The 16,312-nt window shown below is 45.3% G+C and overlaps 8 protein-coding genes across 8 annotated transcripts; 5 read left to right on the top strand and 3 right to left on the bottom strand. All coding sequences in view use genetic code 12, as the record gives it.

The window, feature by feature from the left end:
* Positions 1 to 304: 304 nt before the first annotated feature.
* Positions 305 to 939, top strand: CXQ87_005233 (40S ribosomal protein uS8; the record flags this gene model as incomplete). Its single annotated transcript, XM_025483660.1, has 2 exons — positions 305 to 437; positions 680 to 939. The coding sequence occupies 2 exons, from the start codon at positions 305 to 307 to the stop codon at positions 937 to 939; spliced, it is 393 nt and encodes a 130-aa protein (XP_025335895.1).
* Positions 940 to 1,095: 156 nt separating this feature from the next.
* Positions 1,096 to 2,441, top strand: CXQ87_005232 (uncharacterized protein; the record flags this gene model as incomplete). Its single annotated transcript, XM_025483659.1, has 2 exons — positions 1,096 to 2,407; positions 2,431 to 2,441. 2 exons carry the CDS (start codon positions 1,096 to 1,098, stop codon positions 2,439 to 2,441), a joined length of 1,323 nt encoding a protein of 440 aa, XP_025335894.1.
* A 30-nt stretch (positions 2,442 to 2,471) lies between these two features.
* Positions 2,472 to 4,364, bottom strand: CXQ87_005231 (uncharacterized protein; the record flags this gene model as incomplete). The annotated part of the gene is made up of 1 exon (XM_025483658.1): positions 2,472 to 4,364. The coding sequence occupies one exon, from the start codon at positions 4,362 to 4,364 to the stop codon at positions 2,472 to 2,474; it is 1,893 nt and encodes a 630-aa protein (XP_025335893.1).
* A 1,645-nt stretch (positions 4,365 to 6,009) lies between these two features.
* On the top strand, positions 6,010 to 7,254 carry CXQ87_005230 (uncharacterized protein; the record flags this gene model as incomplete). Its single annotated transcript, XM_025483657.1, has 1 exon — positions 6,010 to 7,254. The coding sequence occupies one exon, from the start codon at positions 6,010 to 6,012 to the stop codon at positions 7,252 to 7,254; it is 1,245 nt and encodes a 414-aa protein (XP_025335892.1).
* Positions 7,255 to 7,685: 431 nt separating this feature from the next.
* Positions 7,686 to 9,469, bottom strand: WHI3 (mRNA-binding protein; the record flags this gene model as incomplete). The annotated part of the gene is made up of 2 exons (XM_025483656.1): positions 7,686 to 8,903; positions 8,939 to 9,469. 2 exons carry the CDS (start codon positions 9,467 to 9,469, stop codon positions 7,686 to 7,688), a joined length of 1,749 nt encoding a protein of 582 aa, XP_025335891.1.
* Positions 9,470 to 10,755: 1,286 nt separating this feature from the next.
* Positions 10,756 to 12,285, bottom strand: CXQ87_005228 (uncharacterized protein; the record flags this gene model as incomplete). Its single annotated transcript, XM_025483655.1, has 1 exon — positions 10,756 to 12,285. One exon carries the CDS (start codon positions 12,283 to 12,285, stop codon positions 10,756 to 10,758), a length of 1,530 nt encoding a protein of 509 aa, XP_025335890.1.
* Positions 12,286 to 12,520: 235 nt separating this feature from the next.
* On the top strand, positions 12,521 to 13,159 carry TRS33 (Trs33p; the record flags this gene model as incomplete). The annotated part of the gene is made up of 1 exon (XM_025483654.1): positions 12,521 to 13,159. The coding sequence occupies one exon, from the start codon at positions 12,521 to 12,523 to the stop codon at positions 13,157 to 13,159; it is 639 nt and encodes a 212-aa protein (XP_025335889.1).
* Positions 13,160 to 13,449: 290 nt separating this feature from the next.
* CXQ87_005226 (uncharacterized protein) lies at positions 13,450 to 16,225 on the top strand (the record flags this gene model as incomplete). The annotated part of the gene is made up of 2 exons (XM_025483653.1): positions 13,450 to 16,152; positions 16,184 to 16,225. 2 exons carry the CDS (start codon positions 13,450 to 13,452, stop codon positions 16,223 to 16,225), a joined length of 2,745 nt encoding a protein of 914 aa, XP_025335888.1.
* Positions 16,226 to 16,312: the final 87 nt, after the last annotated feature.

The raw sequence follows: 16,312 nt of genomic DNA, 5'->3' as shown, positions 1-16,312 counted from the left end.
TATTATTGAAGTATGTATCAGCATGCTACAATCAGAAGAGCTGATGTTGAGGTTCTGCAATCAACGAAACAATGGTATAAGCATTTGATGTCTTGAGCTATTTGACACGATCATCTTTGTATTTTGGAATATCGAGGTGACAGTGGAGAATGGGCTCTCCTTCGGATGGGCAATTGCTACGAAATTGTCTAGAGACAGCAAACACCTTGTATCTATTTTTTTTTTGCTCATGACTCCCTCGGGACACTCATGCGGCTTCTGTTTTGTTTGGTTGTGATTTTTTATACTAACTCATTTCTTAGAAATGACTAGAACTTCTGTTTTGGCTGACGCCTTGAACGCTATCAACAACGCCGAGAAGACCGGCAAGCGTCAAATTTTGCTTAGACCTTCTTCCAAGGTCATCATCAAGTTTTTGCTGGTTATGCAGAAGCACGGTATGTTACACGCATCTTATTGATCCAAGTCGTTGTTCCCCCCTACCAAACCCGAACTGATAACTGGATGGATTGATCGGTTTCAGTCCCTTTCTGTCTTTTAAGTGTTCGGAAGATCGAAGAGGATTTACACTTACACGGTGCTGAGTAGTTAAACCTACCTCACTATCGTTTACTCTTCCTCGACATTTCATTCTCTACCACAACGACTTGGAATCCTTTGGGATTTTACTAACTTTCAGGCTACATTGGCGAGTTCGAGTACATTGACGACCACAGATCGGGCAAGATTGTTGTTCAGTTGACCGGTAGATTGAACAAGTGTGGTGTTATTTCTCCAAGATTCAACGTCAAGATCGGTGACATCGAGAGATGGACTGACAACTTGTTGCCAGCCAGACAGTTCGGTTACGTCATCTTGACCACCTCTGCTGGTATCATGGACCACGAGGAGGCCAGAAGAAAGCACGTTTCTGGTAAGATCTTGGGCTTTGTGTACTAATTGTCATAGTAGGGTAATATATGGAAAAATATCGATTTCAAGAAAGCAGCTGTAGATTTGACTTTTCCTCTATGTAGTGTTGACCTATGCAAGAGTGATATTTTGCAGCCGTTCCGCGTACGGCACCAAAGTTTCACTTCATACTATTCTTTCGTTATGGCTCCTTTCAAAGTGATCGATGCCTTTGTCAACGACGGGCTTTTGAACCAAAGAATTGTTCTTTCCGTTCCGTTAGTCCATGGGAGCAGCCTGTCTGAGCAGATCACCATTGTTGCCAACATCACACAGAAGTACGACCAGAAGCTTCACACGGATATCTGGAAAGTTGTCTTTCCCTCGGAATCCAAACCACTTGCATACATTCAAGGTGGCCCTGGATTCCCATGTGCTGTTCCATTGTCCAATTCCGGACTTACTAAAGTACTCATTGATGATGGATACCAAGTCATATACTACGACCAAAGAGGTACCGGTTTGAGTACCCCAATTGACACGGAACTCCTTCTTTCGAAGGGCTCAACTGAATCCATTGTCGAGTACTTGACCCACTTCAGAGCAGACTCGATAGTTCAGGATTTGGAACTCATAAGACAAGCTCTCTTTGGCGAGTCCAAATGGCTGATAATGGGTCAATCTTTCGGAGGATTCTGCTGTTTTTCGTACTTGGGTTTATATGAAAATCTTGAGGCTGTTTTCATCACTGGAGGCGTACCACCAGTTGGCTTTATTGCCGATGATGTCTATACCCAAACATACAAGCGCACAGCTGAGAGAAACAGACACTACTATTCCAAATACCCGGAGGACAAGAAGCGCGTGAAGCAAATTATAAAATACTTGAGTGAAAATGACGTTCTGTTGCCTGATGGCGGGAAATTGACAGTCGAAAGGTTCCAACAAATCGGACTCAATTTCGGTGCATCTGGAGGAACTGATTCGATCCACCAGCTTGTGATGAAGTTTGCCTGGTCCTTGGAGACGCAAGGCAGGGCGTCTTATGCGGTGTTGAATGAGATTCAGCTGACTTACAGCTTTGACACCAATATCTTGTATGCCTTGTTCCAGGAATGCATTTATGGTGATGGCGAAGGCAAGGCTACCAACTGGGCAGCCGACAGAATCCGCTATGCCGAAGGAAATGAGAATTTCGTCGTATCGACGCAGCTCCTCGAATCTGACGACCCTGTTTACTTTACTGGTGAAATGGTCTTCAAATCCATGTTTGAGGATTACGCCCAATTGCGTCCTTTGAAGGAAGTGGCTCATGCTCTACACTCCTACGAAAAATGGTCATCGCTATACCCTAACAACTATGCTCAATTGACATGGGATATAGTGCCTATAGTGGCTGCTACGTATTACTACGATCAATATGTGGACTTTGACCTCACCATGAAGGTGAAGTTGAATCTATTCAAGGAAAACGGTAACTTGAGACAGTATATCACTAGCGAGTTTTTCCACAATGGTCTCCGTGCTAACCCAGAAAAGGTCGTGGGTAGCCTTCTCAAATTATTGAAAAATGAGGTAGATTAACGTTTAGTGAAATATGATGAGGGTGCAAACCCAATACGACGATGTTCCTTATCTTCAGTAGCACCAACGAACCAATTCCCACCCTTAGCACGGTGTGAAATGTCGAATTTTTGGAGGTCAAGAATGACGTCAAGAACATCACCCTCCTTGAAGGAGAGATCACCTGGTTCTCTTCCTTCGAAGTCTTCTGTGGCAACCCATTGTTCTTTGGTACCAACGCCGTCAAGTGAGCTTAAAGCATTCTCAAAAAATTTATTAAGTTCAATCAACTTGTAGGATGTTGAAAAGGTCTTGTCGAAGACATTCTTATTAGTGCTGAAATGAGGCCACTTTGTAGTTGTGATGGGAAATTCCAAAATGTCATTCTTCGACTCGTTGTAGATGACCTTAAGCTTTTGAACGCTCTTGTCCGGTGTAACGTCCGCAACTAGCATATCGGATGACAATATCGATTTCTCGTCGTCACTCTTATCCGAAGATAAGGAGAGATCAGTGTCTGAGTCCTGATCAATTGAGTCCTCGTAATCTTTCCAATGACCCGTGTGTGGAGAGGGCATTACTCCTATGTGTGGGGATAATGCAATTGGATGAAGATCATCACGAGGTGGGAGTGGAGGTGGTGCCTTGACATCTCTCTCTGGAACATGAACGTCTGTAACTTTCAACATCTTCTGAGGGTGATAACGTTCTGATTGGTTCATGTCCTCTGTTTCATACTTGATGAATGACTGAAGAGGGTCTGCGGTCATGTACTCACCAAAAATGCCATTGACGTGGTCCTTGGGTTTGACCTTGTGCAGCTTATCGGTGACTTTCAGCGTGGTCAGCAGCCAGGCCTTGTACATCTTGGAGGACTTGTCCTTATCTTCAATATCCTCATCAATTCTGTCAGGATGTCTGTCTTTGATGGACGAAACAAAAGATTCAATCCGAAGTCTTGTTGGTGTGACAGCAGTCTCCCAGGCATCCATGATAGCTTGGTATTCCTCCAGGTTGTCACGCTTGTCATCGTAAGGGAACCCGTGGAATTCCATGAAGTCGTGAATCTCTTCCACGATCTGCTTGTACGTCTGTGTGTGGCTGCTCACGATGAGCTTGGTGATCAGGTCGACGTATTCCTCGAGTAAAGCAAGGATTTCTGGAAGAATAAGCTTAAGGCGGGTATTGATGTTTTCGTATACGCTCTCAGCCTCCCTTGACTTTGTGCCAAGTGTCTCAAGCTCCTTCTGCTCCTTTGCCTCGAGGGGCACATTCTTCTTCATGAGCTTCTGGGTCTTCTTATTGAGGTCGTCGTACTTGAGTTTCCTCTTAGTCCTCAATTTCATCAAGTTCATGGAGAGCTTAAGCTGTTGTCTCATTTCATCGTTCTTCAGACGCACAAGTTTGGCTAGGTCGCTTGAATCCAAGGCAACTTTCTCACGCATCTGATCCACAGTGAACAAAAAGTTGGTCAAGGCAAAGTTGATGCTGGGTATCGTGGTTTGCCTCTCCTTCGGATGCATGGCAAACAGCTCCAGAAAGTTCAGGATCTTGTCAAAAGCGTCGTAGTATTCGTCAATGCCCTTGAACTCTAGAGAATTCTCTCCGGTCAAGTCAAGAAACCCCCTCGTGGCCTTCGCCATTGAGGCGAAAACATGGGGCCAATACTTCTTCAGGAAGCGGTCTGTCTGAGCACTCAAGTATTTCAAAGCTGTCAGCGTCTGTTTCAAGTTGTGGTACAAGTCATGTAGTAGGTCATCATCAACCGAGTAATGCTTTCTGCGGTAGGCATGGTCTTTGACGGACAAGCCTAAGGAGGAGCCTTTGTCCTTGACGGAATGGCCAAAAGACGTGCTTTTGTCCTTCACCGAGTGCCCCAAGTTGGACAATCCCTTTCCTAAGCCTGACATGACTTGGTGTCTCTAATTCTCAAGTAACGGTTTCTTCGGCTACGGGAAACGATCTCATGCAGGGAGCACCACAGCCTTGGACCACCACCCGGGAAAATAAGGAACCACTGATATTTTCATCAAATCGATCTGGTGAACTACCCTGAAATTTGCTGATAAGCAATTGTGGGTGATATTTTGGATGAACCCGTTTGAGGCTTAGAGACCCGATGGGTCTGATCTTCCAGTGCGTATGAAGTCTGGGTTACCTCGGCCTGCTGTTTAGAAGGATTTGGAGGAAGGGGAGTTTTAAAAAATTTATTGCTGGTGGTGATATCAGTCAATTTTCCTTAATCCACCTGGTGATGTGTTTCTATTGGGAGATTGGTCTCCTGTACTACTAGCCTACCATGCAACCACCGGTGCACTGTGAAGCGAAAAGAACCCAAATTTTCACCTTTCGGACCCTGGCCTCTTCATTTACCTTGCATTAGCCACTTGACGTATGTGAGGCTTCCCAACGGTGTATGGCTGCAAAGCTGAAGATCTGAAGATACGGGGTACCCCAAGATCCGCTAAATGCCGTGCAAGCCAGGAGCCCTGGTGGAGACCAGGGGGTAACTGACAATAAGGTGAGGAGACAGCCGAGAAATATTCGATCGAGGCGCCACACGGTAATTTGCAAGCAAGGGCTTATTTTGCAGATCCCCGACTGGGGCTTTTTTTTTGTTGGTCTGGTGGTTTGGCTACTTATTCCATCATGCGTCAGGAGTAGAGCATATTGGTCGTAAATCAGTGATTTACGACCCTGCACTATTTGATAAAAGCGAGAAAGCAGGTTTTTGGACTTTTGCCAGAGTTGTTAAAAACAGTCAGAAAAGAAATTGCAACGGAATTAATTTCTAGGAAAAAAGGCATTATCGGGGCTCCCCACACCGGGTGGTTGTAGTGAGTGCCGAGGACTCTGCAGCAACGCTTATTGGAAAAAAGAAAACGAAACCTTACTTTCAGAACGCACACGATCGTCTTCGGCCTTGGCCACAATAATATGTCGATCGTGGCTTTTCAAGCAAGAAAAACACCCAAGGTCATGCTTTTCCGAGTTTCAAGAATTTGGCCCTTTCGCCCGGTATCTCTACCGGACCTTCTATCCGGCTCTTTTTCCATTAGGCCTTTGCATACAATCGCTTCGGTACCCCTACGTCAGACCTACCGCGCAGCAAGGAAGTTGCAACCAAGACGGGGCAAAAAAACCCCGTCGTCAGTGAAGTCACAAAATTGTTTCAATACGCTTTTTCAAAGAAGAAAAAAAAATAATAAAAAAAAAAAAATCACAAAAATCTCGCCTTCGCTTGCTCTCCTGACTCTTCTTCAATAGCCCACTCTACCTCACCTGTACAAGTCAGCCCCATTTCACCCCGCGAAGAAGCGCTACTTCCTACATACCGCCGAAGTCCTTTGGTAGCTTCTATTAATGCCCATCCCCGTCCCCCGGCTGTTTTACACTTTCTTCTTGCTTCCACAACTCCTTTGAGATAAAGCTTCAAGTTTCTCTTGTTGTTCCATCGCTCGCTCGCAAAACAACCGCCCTACTGACACACATCGCTCTATTGTGAAGATGCTATCTTCGATACATCGCCGGCTAACGCTGGACCTGGTGCCGAAGATGAAGAAATCGGACCGTTCAGAGCTGAAGAAGTCTTCTAAAACGCCACATTCGAAAGGCTCGCCGTCTACAGCGGGCTCTTCCACCTTCAGACCCGTGCCGCTGAATAATGCTGGTGAACCAATGACTAGAACCCGTTCAGTCTCGACCTCGGCCAAAGACACGGCGCTTTCTCGCTCAGCTTCGTCGTCTTTCAACTACATGGATTGCCTTTCGGCGCTAGAGCCCGCTACGGACCCAGGAAAGCTGGTTATTGGCGAGGATTACGTCACTTTGGCCAGTAAACCTATTTTCGACGGTGCCAACGGAATCATTTTCAAGGGCTCCGATGCAAAGGGAACCGTTGTTGTGGTTATAAAAACCGTCAAGTTCCAGAAATCGCAAACTTCCGAAACCTATAGAGCCCTGGTTCTCAGAGAGTTTGATAATTTGAGAAAATGTACCGCCAGCAAGCTGGTGGTTGACGTTTTGGACGTCGCCAGGTCTCAGGACTCGGAGGAGCTTTCCCTTATAATACCGTACTACCTTCATGGAGACTTGTTGGACCATCTTTGTACCTTCAGATCCAAGAAAGTGGAGGTGTCGCTGAACCTCAAAGATGCAACTTTTAAGCAGATGGTCAAGGCAGTTGACTTTTTACATCGCCATGATATTGCCCATCGTGATATCAAGCCTGAGAACTTCCTTATAGATTCCAAGGGTATGCTCAAGCTAAATGACTTTGGCTACTCTGTCGACCTCACTAAGACCGTTGAACACGCGTCGTTGAATGAAATCTCCTGCGGAACTAATTCCTTCAAAGCTCCTGAACTTTTCCGCTACGAAAAAGAACAAAATGAGGGTAAGGAACTTGATTTGTTGAAGATCAACTTCAAGGCTCTCGATATTTGGGCTCTCGGTGTTGTCTACTTCCAAGTCTTCCTAATGTTTGTTCCCTGGTCTAGTTCCAACACTGTTTCGGATGACAAGAACAGAACAATGGAGAAGTACATTCAGATGTATCCGGAAAGCGAGAAGCATTTAGTTGCTTTAGTCGACAAGCTCAATGACCGCAGCTTTAGTGATCCGCTGAATCCTGCGTTATCTCACTTTAAGAAGCTCCATTACAACGCTCGAGGACACATTCTAAGGGCTCTTAATCCTGACCCGGAGAAGCGTTGCACAACTGCGTCTCTCTTGGAATCTAAATGGCTCACAGAGGTATATGCGCAAACCAGAGATTTGATAGATCTCTTACCCAAGTGATCAGGGAAAGCGCATTGACAAAAATGAAACGACAAGAGTAGAATTTAAATAGGTATGGTTATTTGGTGTAAGATTGAATAAAACACGGAGTTTGGGTTTTTGGATTGTGATCTTATTACTGGTACATTCAATCACTTCAAGAGAGAATTAGTTCACTTTAATTATAAAACAGCTATAACATAGTATTGCGATGAATAGTTTAAAAATAATACAGGGCATGGGCTAAACAAGATGTAACCAGAAACATGAATCGTAAGGTAGATGACGATGATGACGAGGGTAATGATTATATCGATGACAAGAATGATAAATGAACTGTAATGGGGAGCATGACGATGAGCGTTGATGAGCGTTGATGAGGAGCTCAAAATGATGGAATGATGATGCGGAACAGTCATAAGATTAGTGATGCAATCCTGTTGGTGTCCTTCTTAATGAAAGTTTTGGTAGCCAAAGTTACCAACACTGTTGTTGGTACCGCTGTTGGAGCCCTGCTGGGAAGATGACCTTCTTGGATTTCCAGGACCTCTGACTCCCAAGGGATTCTTTGAGAAAGACAATCTGATACCGCCTTTGCCATTGCTGCCGTTTGGTCTAGGCAAAGCTCTCCCGTACAATTCAGCCAATGCAATGGTGGCATGAGCCACGTCTTCAAACTCAACGAAACACATAGGACCGTGGTTGTGAGAAGATGAGCTAGAGCTAGAGCTAGAAGACTGATTCTTCGTTCTGAAGGACAATCTTCTAAAACCCTTCTGAGGGGAGAACAATGTCCTGAGCTCAGCCTCAGTAGCATCAGGTGGAAGGTTACCAACGTATAAAGTGTTGCAAGGAGGGTTTTGGTCAGCAGGATTAGCTGGTGGTGGCACACGGGCCAACAATGACAAGTCAGGAACGTCCTTGGTAGACGACCTAGCAGCACTAGTTGGTGTTGTTGCTGAGTTTGGCTGAGATGAAGGGCCTGCCTGTTGAGCTCCAGACGCAGACGATGCGGATGGAGGCCCATTTCTATTAATTGAGTTAGATGGGATCGATAATGGTGCCAAATTATTGCCATTAGACTGCGTTGGCCCCTGAGACAAGATAGCTGCCACAGTCTGGGGCTGTTGCTGAGGTTGAGGCTGGGTTCCAGACTGAGCTTGAGTCTGTGAGCCTGAGCCGTTATTAAAAAATGCGGATGAAGTTCTTCTTCTCTCTCCATTAAGGGACCCTGGTGCTGCAGAAGACAGTGTGGCAGGGGCATTTGATTGGGAGCCCGCTTGTTTTCCCTGGTTTCCCTGCTGGTTTGCCTGCAGTTGCTGGGAAGACTGGCCCTGTTGTTGGGACAGTTGACCCAGAGAGGGCTGAGATGGCTGTTGATTGTTCGATGAAACACCCCATTCAAATGAGTTTGGAACATTCATTCCAGGGGTTTCAGGGTTTGAACCAAAGCCAAGAGAATTCGATGGTTGCGAAGACCAAGGGTCACGAACAAGGTTCTCGTACTCTCTGGCATCATTATGAGATTCCATCATGAGTATGGACTTGCCAGTGATATCGCTCAAGTCAATAGATCCGGCAGGAGGGTTGGCGTTGGTTGGAGTAGTTGTACCTGAGAATGGGTCACTAAAGAGGAATCGAGATCTTTGGTTTCCAACTGACTTGCGCTTCTGGAATGAGTCGAAAGTACTAGGGCCGACTTGACCCCCTGGCTTGACTGTGAGCCCGATAGGAGCTGGGCGGCCAGTGGAACAGGATGCGAGGATGGTGGAGAAATGCCAGAGTTTGACAATCTCATGTTGTTGAAGGCGCCTGTTGTGGCTGCGAGGGGCACATTGGCGTCGTATTCAACGCTCACTTGCGGCAGATTGGAGCCAAAGATAGGCTTGTTCTCAAGAAGCTTTCCGGTAGTGATGCAGGTGTTCAAGGTCTTGAAGTTGGCGGTGATGACCTGATCCTTGAGCTCGACACTGGCGACATCGTCATGCACCAATGCAAAGATGAGCTGGGCTTCTCTCTCGGACAAGTCAGCTGGAACATTAAGGACTTTCAAGGGAAACAGTTGCTGCAGTATGGAGCCCGATGAAGGCGGCTGGTTGGCACTAGACGGTTGTGACATGGAGGAGAAGGAGCCAGAAAGTAGGTTCGACTGGCCTGGTAACGTGGAGCCCGCATTTACATTAGGGTTCATCATGGGACCTGTGGGGGCAAATTGTAGGTTGGTTTCAGAAGTCATCTGATGGTTGGCCCCTGGGAGAATGAAAGGTGGTGGGTTTGGTGGGGCTAAGCGATAAGTTGAAAGTATGATTAAAAGAGGCAGATATCTCTCCGATGACGTGAAGAGGGATGAGCCTTATTAGTGATGGAAATGCTAGGTCCTTATTCAATGTTCGATAGGAAGTAGGACCGGGGAGGGTTTGTGCTGAGTGCTTTTTTATTTTTTCTTCTGTCCGGCTCGATAAAAAAAACACTAAAAAAAAAAAATTGACTCAAATGAATTTGTCGTGACGACCAAAGGAGCTCTTTAGCAAAAATATGCGATTAAAGGACGTGTGTAGCTTTCAGCGTTGACTTTTTGGTGGAAAAAGGTAGTAGTAGGTAAGTGGTGGAGTATCTCAGTTTTTTTTTTTTTTTGGTCTTGTTTGTAGGTAATTTTCCTGTTGGTGTATTCTCGCTACGGAGGCCGGAGGCAAACAGAAAAAAAAAAAAAAAAAAAAAGAACCGGTGCGTCTCTCGTGCATTTACCATGCTCACGCCCTCGAATCTGCAGTCTGAGCCAATCAGAGCGCGAGGCGCCCACCGGTTTGTGCCACCGTTTACGCACTTCATCCCCATTCAAACAATGCCAGCACCATAGTGAACGCGACTTCCTTAAGTACATTTCAGAACTGCTGGCTGACTACCGACCCGGGAGCGAGAACACGGGTCCTGCTGGTTCTGCCGATTAAGCTCTGGGCGACTCATAATTTCTGGGGACCCCAGCCAGCCCAGGCAATTCTAAAAAGTCATTGAGCAAACAAAATGAAAAAAAAAAAAAAGGCCTTCTCGGACTTAAGCAAAGGACTGCATTTTTTTTTTTTTTTTATTTGCCAGATTCGATTTTGATACGTTTTGTTATTTGGCATTATAGTTTGAGTCAACGGTTAACGGCCCAGGGCTTTGGACCAAGCCGGACTGTAGGCTCGGGGTTGGAGAAACGACCACAAGCCACAGGGTGATTTTTTGGGAGCTCAAATTAAAAAATTATGAGTTTTCTACGATTATTTTCTGATCATTTCTTATATTTTCTTATCTCTCGAGCTCTACGCTCTTCCCTGTTACGCTTATCTATGGCTGCAAACGCCACATAGGATTTGCCGAGCGACGCCTACATGTCCGAGTGCTTGACAGGCATCGGACTGACTTCTTCAAATCCACTACTTCACAAAATCCAAGAATGTCTCTTCGTGCGTAAAAGCTCCATCTTATAATCTTTGAGGATATTCACAATTATTTGAAGGGATGTCGACCTCAAGCTACCACTCAGTCGCTCCGGAGGAGTCTCCTCATATTTCTCGACTTGAAGAACCTCTCCAGCGGTCCCCTTGCTTGATACTCAATAACCTTCCTGAAGTAGCATTGCTGGTACTTTCTTTGGGCCACGCCACTTGACTCAATCTTGATATCACTGGGTGCAACACTATCAGGCAAGAAACTCTCCACTCCATAACTGGAGCTTGACCGAGGTACATTTGGGATAGATGAAAGTGCCTCGACTCTGGCGTCCAGGTTGGGAAAGCCAAGGATCGCCTCGTACTCGCAATCTTGAAAGTGGTATCGAATCTTGATGCACAGCTCGCTATGGTTTGTGAGTCCACCGTCAAAGTCTAGATGATTCTTGACAATACTGCAAGCGTCGTAAGGAAGAACAAGAAGTGGGGTCTTTCTTCTCATTCCAGAACGATATTCGCAGATCACCAAGTTGGTTTCGAAGAATAAGAGAAGCGCCACTGTCTTCTGCATAGTCAAGCTTCTCTTGAACTGTGGCCAGGCAAACGATGAAACAGAAGCAAACCTCAATTGACCATAGTACAGTGGACACTGGCCAATTGTCTGGTCAAAGCGAACAATCTCAGAAAGTGAGCGGGTTCTTTCAGTGCTGTTCACTTTTCTATCCAACTTGCAGTTGATCTTCAGAAGAGACATTCTGACGCTTGTGAGCAGCCGTCTGATTGTTTCATTCTCGGGGTTGGTTTTCGAAAGCAGTGCAATGAGTAGCTGGTACTTCACTATTCTTGCCATTGGCTTTTGCACCAACAGAAGAATCGAGAGGTCGAGCTTGCCGGCAGTTTCAGAATTGCTTTTATTTTCAAGATTATGAAGCACAGAATTCGTGAACTCAGTGGTGAAGTTCGAGGTTTCATTCAACACGAGGTATGAAAAGGCATCGGCATTCACATAATACCGAACGTATGTCTCATAGTGTCGAAGATTGAATGTGACTCTTTCAAGAAAATCCTGGCCCCTCAAGTGAAGCAACAGCTCGTGCATTTCTAGAATACACGAGGCAGTTTGTGCTAGAATCTCGAGTGCAAAGCAGCGGCATCCACGTAACTTGCATCTCTGGAGAAAAGCCTCAATGACGTGGTATCTGAGAATCTTCAACGATGATACAAATGCTTCTTCTGTGCTGATCAATTCGTCCATAATATAGTTCAGCTTTGTGTCGCTTAACCATCCCAGCTCAAAGGGCTCTCTGATGGTTGAAGGCGGTGTGGTGGCTCTGGTCAGTGTCTTTCTGGCTGTTGTCTGTGAGCCATTTGTCCTTTCAAAAATGCTATCGTTGCTTCTGCTGGTATTGATCGATTCAGCTGCACTTCTATGGTTACTCCGTTGGTTCGAAGTGGCTGTGAACGCCTTTGGACTGAAATTTTCCGCTAGTTGTGTTCTCAAAGGCCATGTCTTGGACTTTCGTACGCTCTCTGATTTGTCTGGCTTCTTACTGGAAGTCTCTGTACATCTGACTCTTGTCAGGGAAATGGCTGCAAAACTGGAGCTGTGTCGTAACGTCATGGTGGGAAGATGCCTAGGAAGAGTATAGATGATAAGAGAGAGACAAGAGTCCAGAAATAAAGCGTTTATATCATTCCACAAGCGTCATCGTTAGCAATCCCAAGAAAGTAAGTATTAGCACTTGTTCATATTCTTCAAGTAGCACTGCCGTCTGGGACCTAGAAACCTACACCTCCCGCGCCAAAATAGGAAAGCGGTATCAGATCAAAGTGCACAGCTTTACTATACTTTCCTCATGGACGTGCTAGATTCCCAAAAACAAGTCAATGGCGTTTGCCTCGACTTGCTTCTTCAAGAAATCGTGCCACTTTCGTTACGAGTGTCCCACCTCACCGGTGAAAAAAGGCAACTGCAAGACCATACCACAGACTCCCAGACAAGAATAGACACTCCTCTTCTGCGATTGCCGGATGACTTGCCTGGTAAAGTTGCCATTTTCGAATCCGAGCACTTGAGTCAAGATGAGGCCACGTTGAGGATTGAGTCATACGGGTATGCCACTGGTCTTCGTCTCACTGAGGTGTTGATGTACAAGACAGCGGGCCAGCTTAACAAGATTGTTGATATCTTGGACATCATGAAGTTCGTGTGCCGGGATGTCTGGAAGAGTCTATTCAATAAGCAGATGGACAACCTCCGAACGAACCACAGAGGTACGTTTGTGCTTATAGATAACGACCACAGGCTTATCTCTGGATTGAACAGCTCCAAGGGCCTTCCAGACTCTATCAATAAGGCACGTACGTATCTATGGTTCTCATGTGGTCTCATTCGTGGAGTTTTGATGAGCTTTGGTATTGAAGCATATGTTGCGGCTGAGATTTCCCAGTTCCCTGCGGTGATCTTCAACATCCAGACCACCATCAACAACTAGAGCAAGCACTTCAGGAACTTCGAATCAGGAAATGACATGGGCGTGATGCCTGAAGCAAACTCCTGGGGAAACCCGTTGATTCTTCGAGAATTCGGCTGCCACTTTCCTCACAAATCCCATCACTGTAAAATAGAATACAAGTCAGAAATAAAATTTAGAGAGAAAGACGTTTTGTAGATATCTTCATCATAAATATCTTTTTGTTGAACTTCATGATCACCTCTGAATAATCCAGTAGTAAATCATCGCCATCTCATACAGTACAGTACAGTCCATACTACTATGTTCAAATGCTTCGACGTATTTCAAGGCTCCTATCCTCAGTGCCTAAGCTTGAGCCTTTGAGACCACAATTGGAACGTTCAGATCCTCGAAATGCCTTAAATACAGACTTCATTGACACCGTCAATAGCATCGCCAACGAGCAAAAACGGTTCACCATCACCAACTACGATACAAGAATAAGAGTCAACCACTACCTCCAAGCTGTGTTCCAGAGAGACTTCAATCAGGCCTTTGATCTACTAGGCAAGTTCAAAGACAAGTGCAAGGTCAACAGGACCCATACTTCGTTTGCTCGAAATGTGCAACTCTATGTATCGTGCTTGAGCACCTTAGTAGCTCATTTTGCATTCACATCTGATGGCTCTGAGAGAGACTTCAATGATCTTGGAAACGTCAAAGATATGGTTCAATTGCTTCCTGGTTATGTCGTACTGAGTGTCCTGCAAGATCAGCTAAACCAGCTCCGTATACACCTACTAGTGGCATACTGCAGACATTTCGATAAGTTATCCAAGAAGCATGCATTGAGACGTCAAAGAGCAAGAAAGTTGACAATATATCTTGCTGAAAAGTATGGGATATCTCCTCAGTCTTTGGAGCAAGTGGTTGCTGATGAGTATCCAGAACTCATGGACTCGTTTCGAGCAATTTGGCCCAATCTCAAAGCATATTCGGAGCTTTCAACGAATAAATTAGATGTTCAACCTTTTTTGAACAAAAACGGCTCGATGAGCTTCACCAGTCTCTGTGACTTTATATCCTCGTCGAGGTTTCAATTCGACGATGACAAGCGTCCCATGCATGAGATATATGACTCTCTACCCCAATCCCAACAAAAAGATTTCATCGATGCCTATCTTAGACATAATAGACTCCGCCAAATAGAGGTGGAAAAATACTGCGGCGCTCTTCAGGACTCCCTCGCTTCCAAGCGTCAAGAAAGTACATTTCAAAAATTCAACATAGTTCACAGACATTGGCTTTTGCAGTGGAACGCCGCTATATGCGACAGAATCAAAGCTCTTGATACAGAAGCCAATCGAAGCCTTTCAAAATTTGCATTCTTTTACACTACCTATCCCGCCGAGAAGCTTGCATCAATAGTACTTACCAGTATGCTCTCGGCAACATTAAAGTCAGGGCTGATTGGAACGTTGAAGTTAGCCAAAGCAATGCTGACCTCGCTAAAACAATCAATTCGTCTGGATCCCGAACTAAAACCCATATCACAACAGCTCAATCACTATCTCAATGAGGACGACTCCATTGAGTTCTTCTGTGGTATCATAAAACTTGCCACAGAAAACTGCAAACTACCTTTGGATAGCGGAATGCTATCGAAAAGCTCGCATGGTCAGCCCCTATTCTCTGTAGGGTATGCGAAGTCGTCTCAAGATAGCTCTCCTTTCCATAGAATGGGGATAATCAGCCTCCACCAGGAAATCATTATTCTTTTTCAATCCTATAAGGACCTCCTACATAGCGGTACAGTGCTTTTGCCCATGCTATATCCACCTGAAAAGTGGACCTCGCCGATACATGGGGGTTATTTGGAAGGGTTGGCTCCGATGGTTCGCTCTTCAGATGAGCAGACTACTTTGAAATATATCAACAAGGCTCATGCTACTGGGCAACTTCAATCGCTCTATGACGTTTTAACTCAACTTGGGTCGCTTCCCTGGGCTATCAACAAGGAAATGCTGGACATTTTTACAGAATGCCTCGAAAAGCCTGAGGGATTCCTCCTGATACCACCACCATTGAGCGAATTAATGCCCCCAGTTTTTGAAATCCCAAAAAAGAGTCTTTACGAATCAGACTGTGAATATGAGGCTGATAGGAGGGCTTATTACAAGCAGAAGCGGGAGGCTGAGAATGAGTACTTTGGACTTCGAGGAAATCGAATTTCTTACGAGCTTATGAACAAGGTCGCTTCATGCTACGCTGCCAATGGTGATGTTTTATACTTACCACATAATGTTGATTTCCGTGGAAGAGTATACCCGGCCGTTTCCTTTCTTTCCCATCATAATGAGGATATGATAAGATCATTGTTGATGTTCTGGGATGCAAAACCGTTAGGACCACATGGGTACAAGTGGATCAAGTATCAACTTGCGAACCTCTATTCTAAAGCTAAGCTCGATATGGAACAATCTATCGCATTCGTATCGGAGAACATGGCAAACATCATTGCATCCGCCACTAAACCATTCGGTGGGGATCAATGGTGGATCAAAGGCGATAACCCATGGCAAAGTCTTGCTCTCTGCAAGGAGATACATCTGATAGAAAATTTTGGAGGATCGGATGCGGACTATATGTCGAGAATTCCCGTCCATCAAGATGGAACATGCAATGGTCTTCAACACTACGCTGCATTAGGAGGTGACGAAGCTGCGGCCAGATCAGTCAATTTGCTTCCGGGGGATCGAAATGATATCTACTTAAAAGTTCTTGAAATTGTCAAAAGGAAGATACTTGATGACCTTGAGAATGAATCCACCAAAGAGATCGCAAGAATAAGTCAGCCATTGCTTCTGAGAAAACTCATCAAACGAACAGTCATGACCACAGTGTACGGTGTGACACACTTCGGTGCAGCTCGACAGATCCAAGAGAACATCGAAAGTATAACTAACAAAACACATAATACCGTCTCCTCCGAGTACACCGAAAGCCAAATCGCTACATACATTGCCAGAAATGTACTTCAATCGATAACGGAGCTTTTCTCAGGTGCCCAAGCCATTCAGGATTGGTTGCTTCGCAATTGCTTGAGGTGTTTGAAATCCTTCTCAAGTCACAATTTACATTCCTTAAAAAAGGTCGACTTCTTTGGTCTGAAACACTATCAGCCAATGATGT

Source organism: Candidozyma duobushaemuli (assembly GCF_002926085.2).
Source record: "Candidozyma duobushaemuli strain B09383 chromosome Unknown G_B09383, whole genome shotgun sequence".
NCBI classification, from domain to species: domain Eukaryota; kingdom Fungi; phylum Ascomycota; class Pichiomycetes; order Serinales; family Metschnikowiaceae; genus Candidozyma; species Candidozyma duobushaemuli.
The sequence above is the reverse complement of the archived record's forward strand: the minus strand, read 5'-3'. Positions and strand labels throughout refer to the sequence as shown.